At 44.8% G+C, this 13835-nt stretch overlaps 1 protein-coding gene across 1 annotated transcript in view; it reads left to right on the top strand.

Annotated features, from left to right (window-relative positions):
- Nucleotides 1–7702, top strand: part of LOC311111685 (myotubularin-related protein 13-like) — a 134713-nt gene extending 127011 nt beyond the window's left edge. Inside the window, exons 33-41 of the mRNA XM_084154477.1 lie at nt 927–1112; nt 2134–2260; nt 2578–2708; nt 4668–4892; nt 4979–5086; nt 5312–5502; nt 5657–5744; nt 5844–5975; nt 6131–7702. Of these exons, the coding sequence (XP_084010603.1) occupies nt 927–1112; nt 2134–2260; nt 2578–2708; nt 4668–4892; nt 4979–5086; nt 5312–5502; nt 5657–5744; nt 5844–5975; nt 6131–6229 (1287 nt within the window). The 3' untranslated portion in view covers nt 6230–7702. The remainder of the gene's footprint in view (nt 1–926; nt 1113–2133; nt 2261–2577; nt 2709–4667; nt 4893–4978; nt 5087–5311; nt 5503–5656; nt 5745–5843; nt 5976–6130) is intronic.
- The last annotated feature ends 6133 nt before the right edge of the window (nt 7703–13835 follow it).

Raw genomic sequence — 13835 nt, 5'->3', positions numbered from 1 at the left:
CACGCCGACCTGTTAAGTGAGCGTGTGTTATTGGGGATGGCATTGTGTGTGTGCGCGTGGCCTCCAAATGTGTTTACTGGGCCCGTAAAGCCCAGGGCTGCCGTGTAAAAGCACAGGCGCAGCCTCGCTTCCCGTGCCAGGCACGTGTCAGGCCCAGAGCATCTTGCTCATCACGGTGGGGCCTGATCAGCCTTGCTCCAGGAGATGGGCTCCATATGCCTTGGCTCTTCAGTCTCCTGACCAACTCATAGACAGACACCCAGCAGAGGAGAAGCAGAACCCTGTGTTTCTCGCTCTCCCCTCCTCTTTCCTTTCTGATGGCCTCCTTCAGTGATGGTGCTGTGGTCATTTTGGAGCTCAGGTCTGTACTGGGGAGGACCGCTGGGCTGTGATGAAGAGGACTTTTCACCAACTCCAGAAAGCCCATAGCTTTTTGGGAGGATATTGTGGTGCACTAGAGAGGAACTGCACTCTGTTTCCTCCATTCAATCCACATGCGTCAGGGCTCATCGGTTAGCTGACAGAGAGGGGTCCAGGCCAAGTGCCGGCAGCATGTGTACAGTCAGACGACACGCTCTTACAGAAATCAGCCATAGCCGGCCCCAATGCATATAGAGGGAGAGGATTCAAACCACAGACAGGAAAGGGAGTGTAACCACATACCAGGGAGAACAGACATGGTGTCCTGAGGTTACTGGTTTGGAAAACAGGGTCACTGGAGCCCTCTCCTGGTCACCTACCCCTCTGTCACAGAACTCTGAAGTCCTTGTCACGCCATCAACAGTTGGCAGCTTTCAGAGTTTTAAAGGACTTCTGATTGTTTTTTCTCTCACTCCCCCCCCCCCCCCCCCCCCCCGTATCTCTCGTTCTCTCTCTCTCTCGGTGTCTCTCTCGCCGATGTTCTCTCCCTTTCTCTCTCCCTCCAGGTGGTGTCCCTGGTCCAGCTGCTGAGTGACCCGTTCTACCGGACCCTGGAGGGCTTCCAGGTGCTGCTGGAGAAGGAGTGGCTGTCCTTCGGCCACAAGTTCAGCCAGCGCTCCAACCTGACCCCCAGCAGCCAGGGCAGCGGCTTCACGCCCATCTTTCTGCAGTTCCTGGACTGCGTGCACCAGGCAAGCCTTGCACACCCTCCTCCGAGGCCCACACCCCTTTCACTATCCCCCGTCCGCACACCTCTTCACCCCCTCCCCTCCCTCCCACCATACCTCCTCCATGAGCTCATCACATTCCTTCAGCGAAGAGAAGAGGAGGAGAGAGACTCAGCTGTCATTATCTATGCACTCGGTTGAGTTTTGTACTCTGCAATCCCCCCCATCGGATAAGTAATTTAGACAGAGTTGTACGCTGGGGAGTTTCAGCTGCAGGGCTGTTGCCCAGATGGTCTGTGAACCCTACGGTCAGCGCTGTGCTTTCCGTGCTATTGTGTTTCACCATCCCCTCCGCATTTCCTCCTTCAGTGTTTAGAGCGCAGAGTGGAAAATTGCAGTTTTGGGGATTAAAAGTGTCTTTCCTCGGAAGGTGAGGTGGAGAGGTAGTGAGGTTGGGGGGGTGGGAGGTGCAGCTGAAGTGGTCTGGGTTTTACATGCTCAAATGCTAACTTTAGAGAACGTTGTGTTTTCTGTCTCCCCCAGGGTCCGGCAGTCCCACTCCCATACACTTACATCAACACATAGTTTAGGAGTTTGTCTTTTGAAACTGGAGGGGCGTCTGCCAAGGCGGCCTGACGGAGGCTCTCTGGGGCTCGAAGTGCGATAAACAGGGGGAGAGGGAATTTGATGAGTTTCTGAAAATAGAAGTTCCTCATCTCAGAAACAGCTGTTGTTTTCGCCAGTACGCCCAGGTGGCCCAAAACATGCAAAAGAGCGGCAAGGTCCTCTCGCTTGGCCGCTGCTGCACATTGCTGGACCGGGATACTGCCTTCTAGCTCGGCCCAGCTTTTGTCTGAGAATGATGATGTCAGTCAATGGCCTTTGCTCCCTGGTCTCCATTTTATTCTGCCGGTAATGGGGAGCGTATGTAGTCAAAACGGACCCATCTGTAGTCATAACACAGGGCCATGCTCCAGCCATCACAATGTGTCACCTTCCCCTCTCTCTCTCTCTCTCTCTCTCCCTCCATCTCCTCTCATTGCAGATCCAGGACCAGTGCCCCTTGGAGTTTGAGTTTAATCAGCACTATCTGAAGTTCCTGGCATACCACTACATCTCCAACCGCTTCAAGAACTTCCTCCTGGACTCCGACTACGAACGCCTGGAGCATGGTCAGTATATTACAAATACAGTGTAAAGGGATGATTTAACAGTAAGGCCATTTAAGATCTGTACGTGTATTAAAAGTATTTGGCAGAGTTGCCGGCTTCAACAAGCAGAGTGTTGAAACAACTGTTCTGTCTGTGAAATGATAGTGTTTAATGATAGTGTAATGGGTCAGGTATTTCAGGATACTGACATGTTGCAGTGAAGCGCTTCTAAATTACCTAGATCTTATCTCTTATCTTAGATCAGGGATTTGTCAGCTAATAGTGGTAGTGTGTCTTAGCCTGTTGAACAACCTCTTCTTTGTCTGTCTCTTCAAAAGGCACATTGTTCGAGGACAAGCCGGGTGACAAGCAGGCCAGGAGGGGGGTCTGTATCTGGGAGTGTATCAGCAGAATGCACCGAAGGAGTCCGCTGTTCTTCAACTACCTGTACAGTCCCACAGAGGCTGAGGTGACTGCTTGTCTGTGCCGTCTTTGTTTGTGTGTCTTGTGTGTTGCAACTCCCCAAGCAGTTTGCTGCCATCTCGGATACATAGCAATGGTACTTCATTCTGTTTGTGTATATCAGCCAGATCCCAATGGCCTTTTCTCTAGTTCACTCACTGACTCACACTTACTCACACCCAAGTTCTCCTGTTCTGGACATCCTCAGTAGAACATCCTCAGTAGAGATACAGGGATCTTCCCACTCCCCAGAGCAGCCAGTCCAGCTCCTAGAACTTCAGATGATCTCTCCCAGATAATCTCTCCCACTCTCTTGCACAAGATGATGCCTTATTGTGGTGACCTTCCAGTGTTCCTCTCCCAGTCCTTCTGAATGTTCTGTAGCAGACTGTTGATGTTGGTGACGACCGTGAGTAACAGGCCCAGGAGAGCCCAGCTGAACTCTGGAGCAGTTCCTTATCAGTGTTGTTTGGGATCTTTAATAAGGATCGTACCCTTTTTTTCAATTTTCGCCTAAAATGACATACCCAAATCTAACTGCCTGTAGTGCAGGACCTGAAGCAAGGATATGCATATTCTTGGTACCATTTGAAAGGAAACACTTTGAAGTTTGTGGAAATGTGAAATTAATGTAGGAGAATATAACACTTTTTTAGATCTGGTAAAATATATGTTTTTTTGTTGCATCATCTTTGAAATGCAAGAGAAAGGGTAGACAGTGATGTGGGAATCTAGGTGTAATTTTGATTATGTCCACAAGATGGCAGCATTGTGTATACAAAGTTTCAGACTGATCCAGTGAAGAATTACATTACTATACAATATTTTGTATCAAGTATGCCAGGAGTTTTCCCAAATTTTCCTAATTGGTCAATTTATAAATTTTCAAGTACATAACTATAGAGAACATACAAAAATGGTATGGTAATACAAAAATTATGTTTACACACTCCCCGGAATGTCATGGATCATTAGCTTCCCTACAGAAAATACACTAACCTTCACACATCTAGATGGCCGTGTGGGGGTGGGGGGTGGGGGTGGAGCCAGAGACAGCAGGGGGTCAAACTGTAGAACCCAGTTCCTACATTTAAATATAAAAATTGATTTTATCAAAGAAAATTATGCTACATTTTATCTCTGAGACCCTCAGGATGACAAATCAGAGCAAGATTTCTGAATGTAAGTACATTATTTACCTTCAGAGGTGAATGTATCAAACCAGTTGCCATGACAAAAGTGTTTTGTTGTTGTGCACTATCCTCAAACAATAGCATGGTATTTCTTTGCTGTAATAGCTACTGTAAAGTGGACACTGCAGTTAGAATAACAATAATTTAAGCTTTCTGCCCATATAAGACATGTCTATGTCCCAGAAAGTTGGCTGTTGTTTCTAGTCACATATCGCATATGGAGCAGCAACCGTCCCGGTATAGGGACACCGATCCCGTAGAGGTTAATATCTGTGGTCGTAAAGGAAGCATCTCGCTTAGCCTCTTCCAACTCCCTGACAGGGACTTTCTAATGTTGCTGTTTAACCCTCTCTTGACTTACGTCTGGTCTTCAACTTCAAAGTCCATCCCAATGGGTTAGTAGTGTTCATGGGAACTGTAAATCCTCTTCCCACTGGCCAGCGATCGCGGCGGCTGTGCCCATTATTCCAGGGGCGTATAAATCAGCAGGAGGAGGTGAAGGAAAACAGCCCGCGTGTTTGTGCACCCCGGCTCCGACGTGATTAAGTGTTCAGTGGAGTGTTAGGTCCGGTGGGCTGCATTCTTTCCCACTGGCTGTATACAGTGGTGTGCTCACTGAGAGATGGACAGATTCACATCATTGGGGAGAGAACTCTACTCTACAGACTTGATTTCAAACAAGCCAAAAGAGATATTTGTCTCATGTATTATCAATGTAAACTTATCAGATTATCATAAGTTATTTATTTGTTGTTGTTTCATATGTTATTTAGCCGGTGCTCAAGCCCTCTATTAGCATCCCTGCTTTGAGGAAGTGGGACTTCTTCACGGGGGAGACCCTGTGCACAGGCCCGTCCTATGACTGGAGGATGCTGGCTGTCAGGTCGGAGAGCATGGAGGAGACAGACACCATCGCCACCAGCAAGAGGAGGATCGTGTGGCCCTGCTACAGCAGTGTGGGGCGCGCCCAGCCTGACGCCATCACCAAGCTCCTGGCTGTGAGTTCTATAAATCTGAGTTGGGATGATGTTATCCATGCCTGACTGTGTGCCTGATACTGATGAGAGCCCTATTGATGTTGCAGGACATAGAGTGGCTGGAGGGGGAGATGAGCCAAGCACCAGAGAGGTGGCAGGCCACTCTGGAGAGGGTCAGAGTCAGCATCCAGGAGGACCTCAAACAGGAGGGAAATGTAAGACAAAAGCAACACACCTTCCCATGTTTTCTCCTCTCCCCCTGACTCCTGTTTCCCATAAACCTTACTTAGCCTTAAGTCAGCTCTTGTTTACTGGAAGGTTCAGCTAGACAGCATTGCGTCACTCGCCAATCTGTTTGTGAGTCAAAACATCCTCCTGATGTTCTGTGTGCTTTCATGGCTTTTCTTATCCATCTGTCTGCCTCTGTGTCTGATTTGCAGCTCCGCAAGCAGTCTGCGTCCATCTCGGGGCTGATCCCCACGTCCAGTCTGCAGGCATTCCAGAGACGCTCCATGCTGCACCTGCCTGACAGTGGCCTGGGGGAGGACAGCAGCCCCACCGCCACTAACGGGGTCAACCGCCGGGCCGCCACGCTCTATAACCAGTTCACTCCCAAGAACGAGGAAAACAGGTGGGTCTCCACTCCCAGCACTGATACAGCAAACGGGCCGGGACTTCTAATTACTGCTGTTTCCTCACCCAACTCTCTGTAAAGCTTTGACAGATAGACAGAATGTCTCTACCAAGCAGAGGTTTTAAATTCATCTTAATGGTGTGTTTTTCAGATCCTTTGAGGGGATTCTGTACAAACGAGGAGCACTGCTGAAAGGATGGAAACCTCGCTGGTTTGTTTTGGACATTACAAAACACCAGGTGAGTATTACAGCATGTTGTATGTTGCTACCAGTCTGTTCCAGGTAATTTTTCCACTCCTATGCCAGTGGTGTTATGTGTGTGTGTGTGTTGTCCCAGCTAAGGTACTACGACACGGGGGAGGACACTAACTGCAGGGGCCACATTGACCTGGCAGAGGTGGAGTCAGCTCTGATCACAACCCCCACCATAGGAGCTCCTAAACACATCAGTGAGAAGGCCTTCTTCGACGTGAGTGTCTCTCTGGTTCTCCATTCCTCTGTCTGCTTGTGATCTTATGTGTTCTGTGGTAGAATACACTCCAGCCATGGCAATATCAGGCTCTGTATGTCACATCCCATCTCTCCAGTCACTGTTTAACCATTGGTTGGGTGTTGTCATTCCAGCTGAAGACCACCAAGCGAGTGTACAACTTCTGCGCCTCGGATGCCCAGAGCGCCCATCAGTGGATGGACAAGATCCAGAGCTGCATCTCCGATGCATGACCTCTGAACTCCCCAGCCACGGCTCGGTCGGGGTGTGGTCAGGTCACAGCATTAACACTAGGTGCAGCAACGTGGCTGAGAGCAGAGACTGTGGGCACATATATACAGTACATATTCAGCTCAGTCACCATGGGAGTGGCTTTACCATGAGCACCACAGTGATCTAAGTGCCTGTAGGGTGGAGGATATGTTATCATGTTACCTATCAATCCATCCTGCTGCCTTGCAGGACTTCAGGCAGTCATCACTCTGTCTGTCTGTCTGTCTGCCTGCCTGCCTGACAGCTTTAGTAGGAGTTGATGAATGTGTCCTGGTCTCTGCTGTCAGCTCTCTCTGTACTGTACCTTGTTACTGCTACAGGGATCAACACTTATAGTGAAAAATAAATGGCAAAAACTGATGCCTGAGCACTACTAAGGATAGTTTATGCCATTTCAGTTGTAAATAGATAAAAAGCAATGGCACTGGCCATTTTAAACTGTGGTTTCAATACATAAACTAAGATATATATATATATATATATATATATATATATATATATATATATATATATATATATATATATATATAAATAAAGCATACAAGATAATTTATATCAGATATTTTACAATGAGGAAAAGGTATTGCTGCTTGACGAAAGGTATAAACCACCAAAAACTCAGAGGTTTTAAAAATGCACAATATGACAAGGCAATTTGTTTGCACTTAGTTCTATAATATGCACTTCATATAGAATTATAGATTTTCTAACTGAAGCGAACAGCCATGCAAAAAGCATGACTTTAAAATGATTTACATAATTACCTTTTCCTTATCAAGACAAAATGGAAGAAAAAAACACACTAAAGTTCCAAACATTTTCCTGACATATATTTAAGGAAGTGATGTCCTCTATTTTTTAAAATACACTATGAATGTTTTGACTCATGGATAACAGTTTGTTTGTTCTTGTGATGTAAATTATTTTTTTTATTAAAAGAGTAAATCATGTTGTTTAAAGTGTGGTGGCTTAATGTTTTATGTAAATACTCGTGATATTTCAAATTTTTTATATATAACATGTGTATGCTTTTCTAACCTTAACTGTAATAAGACCAACTTTACAATTCTGCATTTTTGTATGTATTGTCTTATATGTGCAAATATAGTTACCCTGTTTCCTATCTTTGATGAAACTGACTATGAGACATTGTGTGTTAGATGAAGGGGAGTCGACTATATTTCTCAGAATATCCAGAAAGGCTCCATGTCTTAAGGGCTTTTAAATAAATCAGTCGGTCAGTGTGGTTTGTTTTTAAAGATATGTGTCTCATCTGTTGTCTGCATCTTCCAGTCTGAGAAAACAAAGCAAAAAAGAGCATCAAAGTAATTTCAGAAGCTATTTGAGAAGATATCTGTTACTGTATCTTTTGTACCATGTTTTGTATTGATACTAATGTTTTTTTTGGAAATAAATCAAGAGTACTTGAACTAGCCAGATTATTATTGGGTGATTATTTTACAGTACATATGACGGCGGCATATATTTGAGATTAAGATAATTTACTAATTATGAATTATGTGGCTACTGACGTGCTTTTTTTAATTTTACACTAATAGCCCTTTAGGTGCCACCTACATCTAAAAGGGATGAGAGCATACTCTGGCGCCATAACAGTCTCTATTGTAGGTTGCAAAATACCTCATTTATTTGCAGATAATAGGTTACAAGATATGGGGAACAAACCTGAACCTAACCTAAGCCATTTGTAATAGGTTTGGCTTGTCATGAACACCTCTCCTCTTGTTAAAAATAGTCTCTCTTTTCTCAATGAAAGGTAAGCAGACACCACCGCAGCAGAATAGTTCATATGGCCCGAGCCAAAGCTGGGCTTGGCAAGGATGTTTCACTTCCAACAATGAGTAAGGAACTGGGCAAGAAACCCAACATAGAGCCACTGGCGCCTGCTTGGCGGGACTCGAAGGCACTCCTGGTCCTGGAGAGACCCGTCCCGCAGCAGGAAGAAGGGAAAGCCCTGAACTGAAGTTCTCTAGAAGACATTGGGGACGTGTTCCTGATCCTGAGCATTCTCTCCCAGCTGGCTTGTACTGCGAGCAGGTGCAGTGCTGGCTAACATCTGGACAGACTCTTCTCTGGCAGGTCTCTCCGTATTTAGCTGCCCCCTGGAGGAGGGGATTTACGCCTCCGCCCATGACGAGAGGGATGAGGCGGAAGTGGAGATCCGGCTGGATTTTCAGGAATGGAGCCGTTGGGACTCCTCAGTCCCTTAAGGAGAGTTAGTAGTTTAAGACTCACTCAACAGGACGACGAAGAGTCCAAAATCACTTGTTCACTGCTGTGATTGTAGTTCATAGACTGTACTATGACTATTTCACAAATAGATTGTCTGTGTTAGATGATGATTTACTATCTATTACATGATGATGAGCAGGACATGAGGCCTTGTTAATGTTACGCAATTCTCCAGGTGCAACAGTATATAGTGCATTCGGATAGTATTCAGACCCCTTCCCTCTTTCCACATTTTGTTACGTTACAGACTTATTCTAAAATTGATTTTTTTTTAAATCCTCATTGATCTAAACACAATATGCCATAATGACAAAGTAAATACAGGTTATTAGACATTTTAGCAAATTTATTAAAAATAAAAAACACCTTATTTACATAAGTATTCAGACCCTATGCTATGAGACTCGAAATTGAGCTAAGGTGCATCCTGTTTCCACTGATCATCCTTGAGATGTTTCTACAACTTGATTGGAGTCCACCTGTGGTAAATTAAATTGATCGGAAATAATTTGGAAAGGCACACACCTGTCTATATAAGGTCCCACAGTTGACAGTGCATGTCAGAGCAAAAACCAAGCCATGAGGTCAAAGGAATTGTCCGTAGAGCTCCAAGACAGGATTGTGTTGAGGCACAGATAGGTACCAAAAGATTTCTACAACATTGAAGGTCCCCAAGAACACAGTGGCCTCCCATCATTCTTAAACGGAAGAAGTCTGAGGTCCTGAGCGGTCTGGAGCAGGTTTTCATCAAGGATCTCTCTGTAGTTTTCTCCGTTCATCTTTCCCTCGATCCTGACTAGTCTCCCAGTCCCTGCCGCTGAAAAACATCCCCACAGCATGATGCTGCCACACCGTAGGGATGGTGCCAGGTTTCCTCCAGACGTGACGCTTGGCATTCAGGCCAAAGAGTTCAATCTTGATATCATCAGAACATATATTTTTTCTCATGGTCTGAGAGTCCTTAAGGTGCCTTTTGGTACACTCCAAGCAGGCTGTCATGTGCCTTTTACTGAGGAGTGGCTTCCGTCTGGCAACTCTACCATAAAGGCCTGATTGGTGGAGTGCTGCAGAGATGGTTGTCCTTCTGGAAGGTTCTCCCATCTCCACAGAGGAACTCTGGAGCTCTGTTAGAGTGACCATCGGGTTCTTGGTCACCTCCCTGACCAAGGCCCTACTCCCACGATTGCTCACTTTGGCCAACTCTAGAAAAAATCTTGGTGGTACCAAACTTCTTCCATTTAAGAATGATGGAGGCCACTGTGTTCTTGGGGACCTTCAATGCTGCAGAAATTTTCTGATACCCTTCCCCAGATCTGTGCCTCGACACAATCCTGACTCGGAGCTCTAGGACAATTCCTTTGACCTCATTGCTTGGTTTTTGCTCTGACATGCACTGTCAACTGTGGGAACTCATTTAGACAGGTGTGTGCGTTTCCAAATCATGTCCAATCAATTGAATTCACCACAGGTTGACTCCAATCAAGTTGTAGAAACATCTCAAGGATGATCAATGGAAACAGGATGCACCTGAGGTCAATTTTGAGTCTCATAGCAAAGGGTCTGAATACTTATGAAAAAAAGGTATTTCTGTTTTTGCTTTGTCATTATGGGGTATTGTGTGTAGATTGAGGGGGGTGGGAACAATTTAATCAATTTTAGAATAAGGTGTAACATAACAACATGTGGAAAATGTAAACAGGTCTGAATACTTTCCGAATGCACTATAACTGCAAATGGTGCAAGGGAAATAAAACTATTATTTTTGGTGCTGCAACTGTTGAGCCAAACAGTGTTTCATTGTAAAGTTATATAATACTGTAAGATATCATTATAGTTTTGTGGATTCTGAATGTTTTCCACATTAGCTCATAGTAATTAGTCCTGGTGGTTTAGGAGAATAATGCCTAGAATCAAAATGGAAATCAAAACCTACTGCAAGTTCAAGATTATCTGGTTAATTTGGATCATATCTAGTGTCATAGTTAGTTCTTGCTCCCATCCAAAGAAATGTATTCTAAATATAAGTTCTAATTGTAGGACTATGGACCTAAAATTAGTTAACTCCCTATCGAATGGCAGGCGATAAACACGAAACAAATGTTTTTTATTGGCCTCCCAAATCCCCAGGTTCCCATGGCTGTTTTTCGTTTACAGGGCACATCAGCAATGTGGGCTATGTCCAGTGTTGGGAAGCTACTCTGAGAATATAGTTTACCAAGCTACCAATTACTTCACACTGGCAGAAGTTAAGCTACACTAAAGCTACCCTTAAGAAACATGTAGTTTACTTAACTAAAGTTACTTTGAAAAAGTAGTTCACTACATCCAAACTACTTAGTGAAAAATTATCATACCTAAATCTGAAATGTCATAGACTACAAATTGCAAGAACAGATCTCTCTGGAGTCAGATGTTAATAGAATATGTAATTTAGCCTACTAAACAAAAACTATGTTTCAAGTGAGAATTAGGCAGGTCAGATTTAGAAAAAGAAAATACATTATTTACCCATATTTTATTTTATTTCTGCAAAAAAAGTAGTGTGTAATTCCAGTAGTCAGCTACACAGCTACATGGTAAAAAGAAGTAATGATCTACTGAAAACACTACCAAGATTTGAATGTAGTTCAACTACTACTAAGCTACAGCAAAATGTAATGAAATTACTAGTTAAACCACATGTAGTTCACTACTTACCAAAACTGGCTATTTCAGTGTGACCCAGGATTGTACATGGTCGATTCATAGCTATGAGAACCCCATAGTTTCAGGGGGCTTTGGCCCTCACAATGCACCTGCTCCAACACTCACTAAATACTCCTCCCACCATTGATCTCAACTCTGGGCAATACATTTCCGCCCTTCTAAAGGATGAGAATGTATTGTATATCAAAGCCATGACTTGTCAGTTTAGTTCAGGGGAATCATTTTTGTGAATCATTAGGACAGTCATGGAATGATCTTATCGGGACCTCACCCCTCGACCCCTATATTGAGCACGAATTTAACGTTAATTTATAGCCATGACAGGCAGATTCTCCTTGGCTTGGGGGGTAAGACAAGAGTTTGCTGTGTTGACTTTTCCTTGGCCCACTTGGTGCCATTTGTCTGAGGCCATCCATGTATTTATGTCAATCCGCCCACATTGTTAGTGACCCTAAACTTCTACCCTACGGAGCTCAGGGACCACCATGTGCACTACTCAGAGCTGTGAGGTCACTCTGGGAAGAAATCTCAACCAGAAACCAGGCATCTGCGAGAGATTTATTAATTACCAGACCATCTGAAAGAATGTTCCCATTTCAAATCTATTTAGATGAGAATCTGTTGGACATGAGTCAGATAAACTGGATGCGGGTGTTAAGGTTCTTTAGGACACAAGGGGCCGGGGTTAGACTGGTCAGAGATATTTTTGCCTTATTTTTGGAATGTAGAGGCTTGTGCAATTAAGTCACAGAGATTAAGTCCTCCATTCCCTGACGGTGAGTACTGACAACGGCCTGAATCCCTGCTGAATCACGTGTCTGCATTTTTCACAGATCTGGATATTATGTTTATTTGTTTATTTGGATCCCCATTAGCTTTTGCAGACGCAGCAGCTACTCTTCCTGGTGTCCACAAAAACACAACACATGACATGTAACAAAACACTGATAGACAAGGACAGTCACACAAATGTAAAATATGACAAACAAACACTGCCCTATCCCATCTGGACAAGAGGAATACCTATGTAAGAATGCTGTTCATTGACTATAGCTCAGCATTCAACACCATAGTACCCTCCAAGCTCATCATTAAGCTTGAGGCCCTGGGTCTGAACCCCACCCTGTGCAACTGGGTCCTGGACTTCCTGTCGGGCCGCCCTGCAGGTGGTGAAGGTAGGAAACAACATCTCCACTTCGCTGATCCTCAACACTGGGGCCCCACAATGGTGCGTGCTCAGACCCCTCCTGTACTCCCTGTTCACCCATGACTGCGTGGCCAAGCACGCCTCCAACTCAATCATCAAGTTTGCAGACAACACAACAGTAGTAGGCTTGATTACCAACAATGACGAGACAGCCTACGGGGAGGAGGTGAGGGCTCTGGGAGTGTGGTGCCAGGAAAATAACCTCTCACTCAACTTCAACAAAACAAAGGAGATGATTGTGGACTTCAGGAAACAGCAGAGTGTGCACCCCGCTATCCACATTGACGGGACCGCAGTGGAGAAGGTGGAAAGCTTCAAGTTCCTTGGCGTACACATCACTGACAAACTGAAATGGTGCACCCACGCAGACAGTGTGGTGAAGAAGGCGCAACAGAGCCTCTTCAACCTCAGGAGGCTGAAGCAATTTGGCTTGGCACCTAAAACCCACACAAACTTTTACAGATGCACAATTGAGAGCATCCTGTCGGGCTGTATCACCGCCTGGTACGGCAACTGCACCGCCCGCAACCGCTGGGCTCTCCAGAGGGTGGTGCGGTCTGCCGAACGCATTACCGGGGGCACACTACCCGCCCTCCAGGACACCTACAGCACCCAATGTCACAGGAAGGCCAAATAGATCATCAAGGACATCAACCACCCGAGCCACTGCCTGTTCACCCCGCTATCATCCAGAAGGTGAGGTCAGTACAGGTGCATCAAAGCTGGGACAGAAAGAATGAAAAACAGCTTCTCTCTCAAGGCCATCAGACTGTTAAATAGCCATCACTAGCACATTAGAGGCTGCTGCTGCCTATTGAAATCACTGGCCACTTAAGAAATGGAACACTAGTCACTTTAATAATGTTTACATGTCTTGCACTACTCACCTCATATGTATATACTGTATTCTATAATATTTTACTGTATCTTAGTCCATGCCGCTCTGTCATTGCTTGTCCATATATGTATATATTCTTAAATATATACAGCTTAGTGGTTAAGAGCGTTGTGCCAGTAACCGAAAGGTCGCTGGTTCTAATCCCCGAGCCGACTAGGTGAAAAATCTGTCGATGTGCCCTTGAGCAAGGCACTTAACCCTAATTGCTCCTGTAAGTCGCTCTGGATAAGAGCGTCTGCTAAATGACTAAAATGTAATGTAAAATGTTAAATTCCATTCCTTACTTAGATTTGTGTGTATTGGGTATATGTTGTGAAATTGTTAGATATTACTTGTTAGATATTACTGCACTGTCGGAGCTAGAAGCACAAGCATTTCACTACAACCGCAATAACATCTGCTAAACACGTGACAAATATATTTTGATTTGATTTGATACAACTAAAAAAGTATACAACAAAAATAATGTGTGTGTCTGTGTGTGCGTGTGTTTGTGTGTGTG

The sequence above is a fragment of the Coregonus lavaretus genome (genome assembly GCF_964263955.1).
Source record: "Coregonus lavaretus genome assembly, chromosome: 37".
NCBI classification, from domain to species: Eukaryota; Metazoa; Chordata; class Actinopteri; order Salmoniformes; family Salmonidae; genus Coregonus; species Coregonus lavaretus.
The sequence above is the reverse complement of the archived record's forward strand: the minus strand, read 5'-3'. Positions and strand labels throughout refer to the sequence as shown.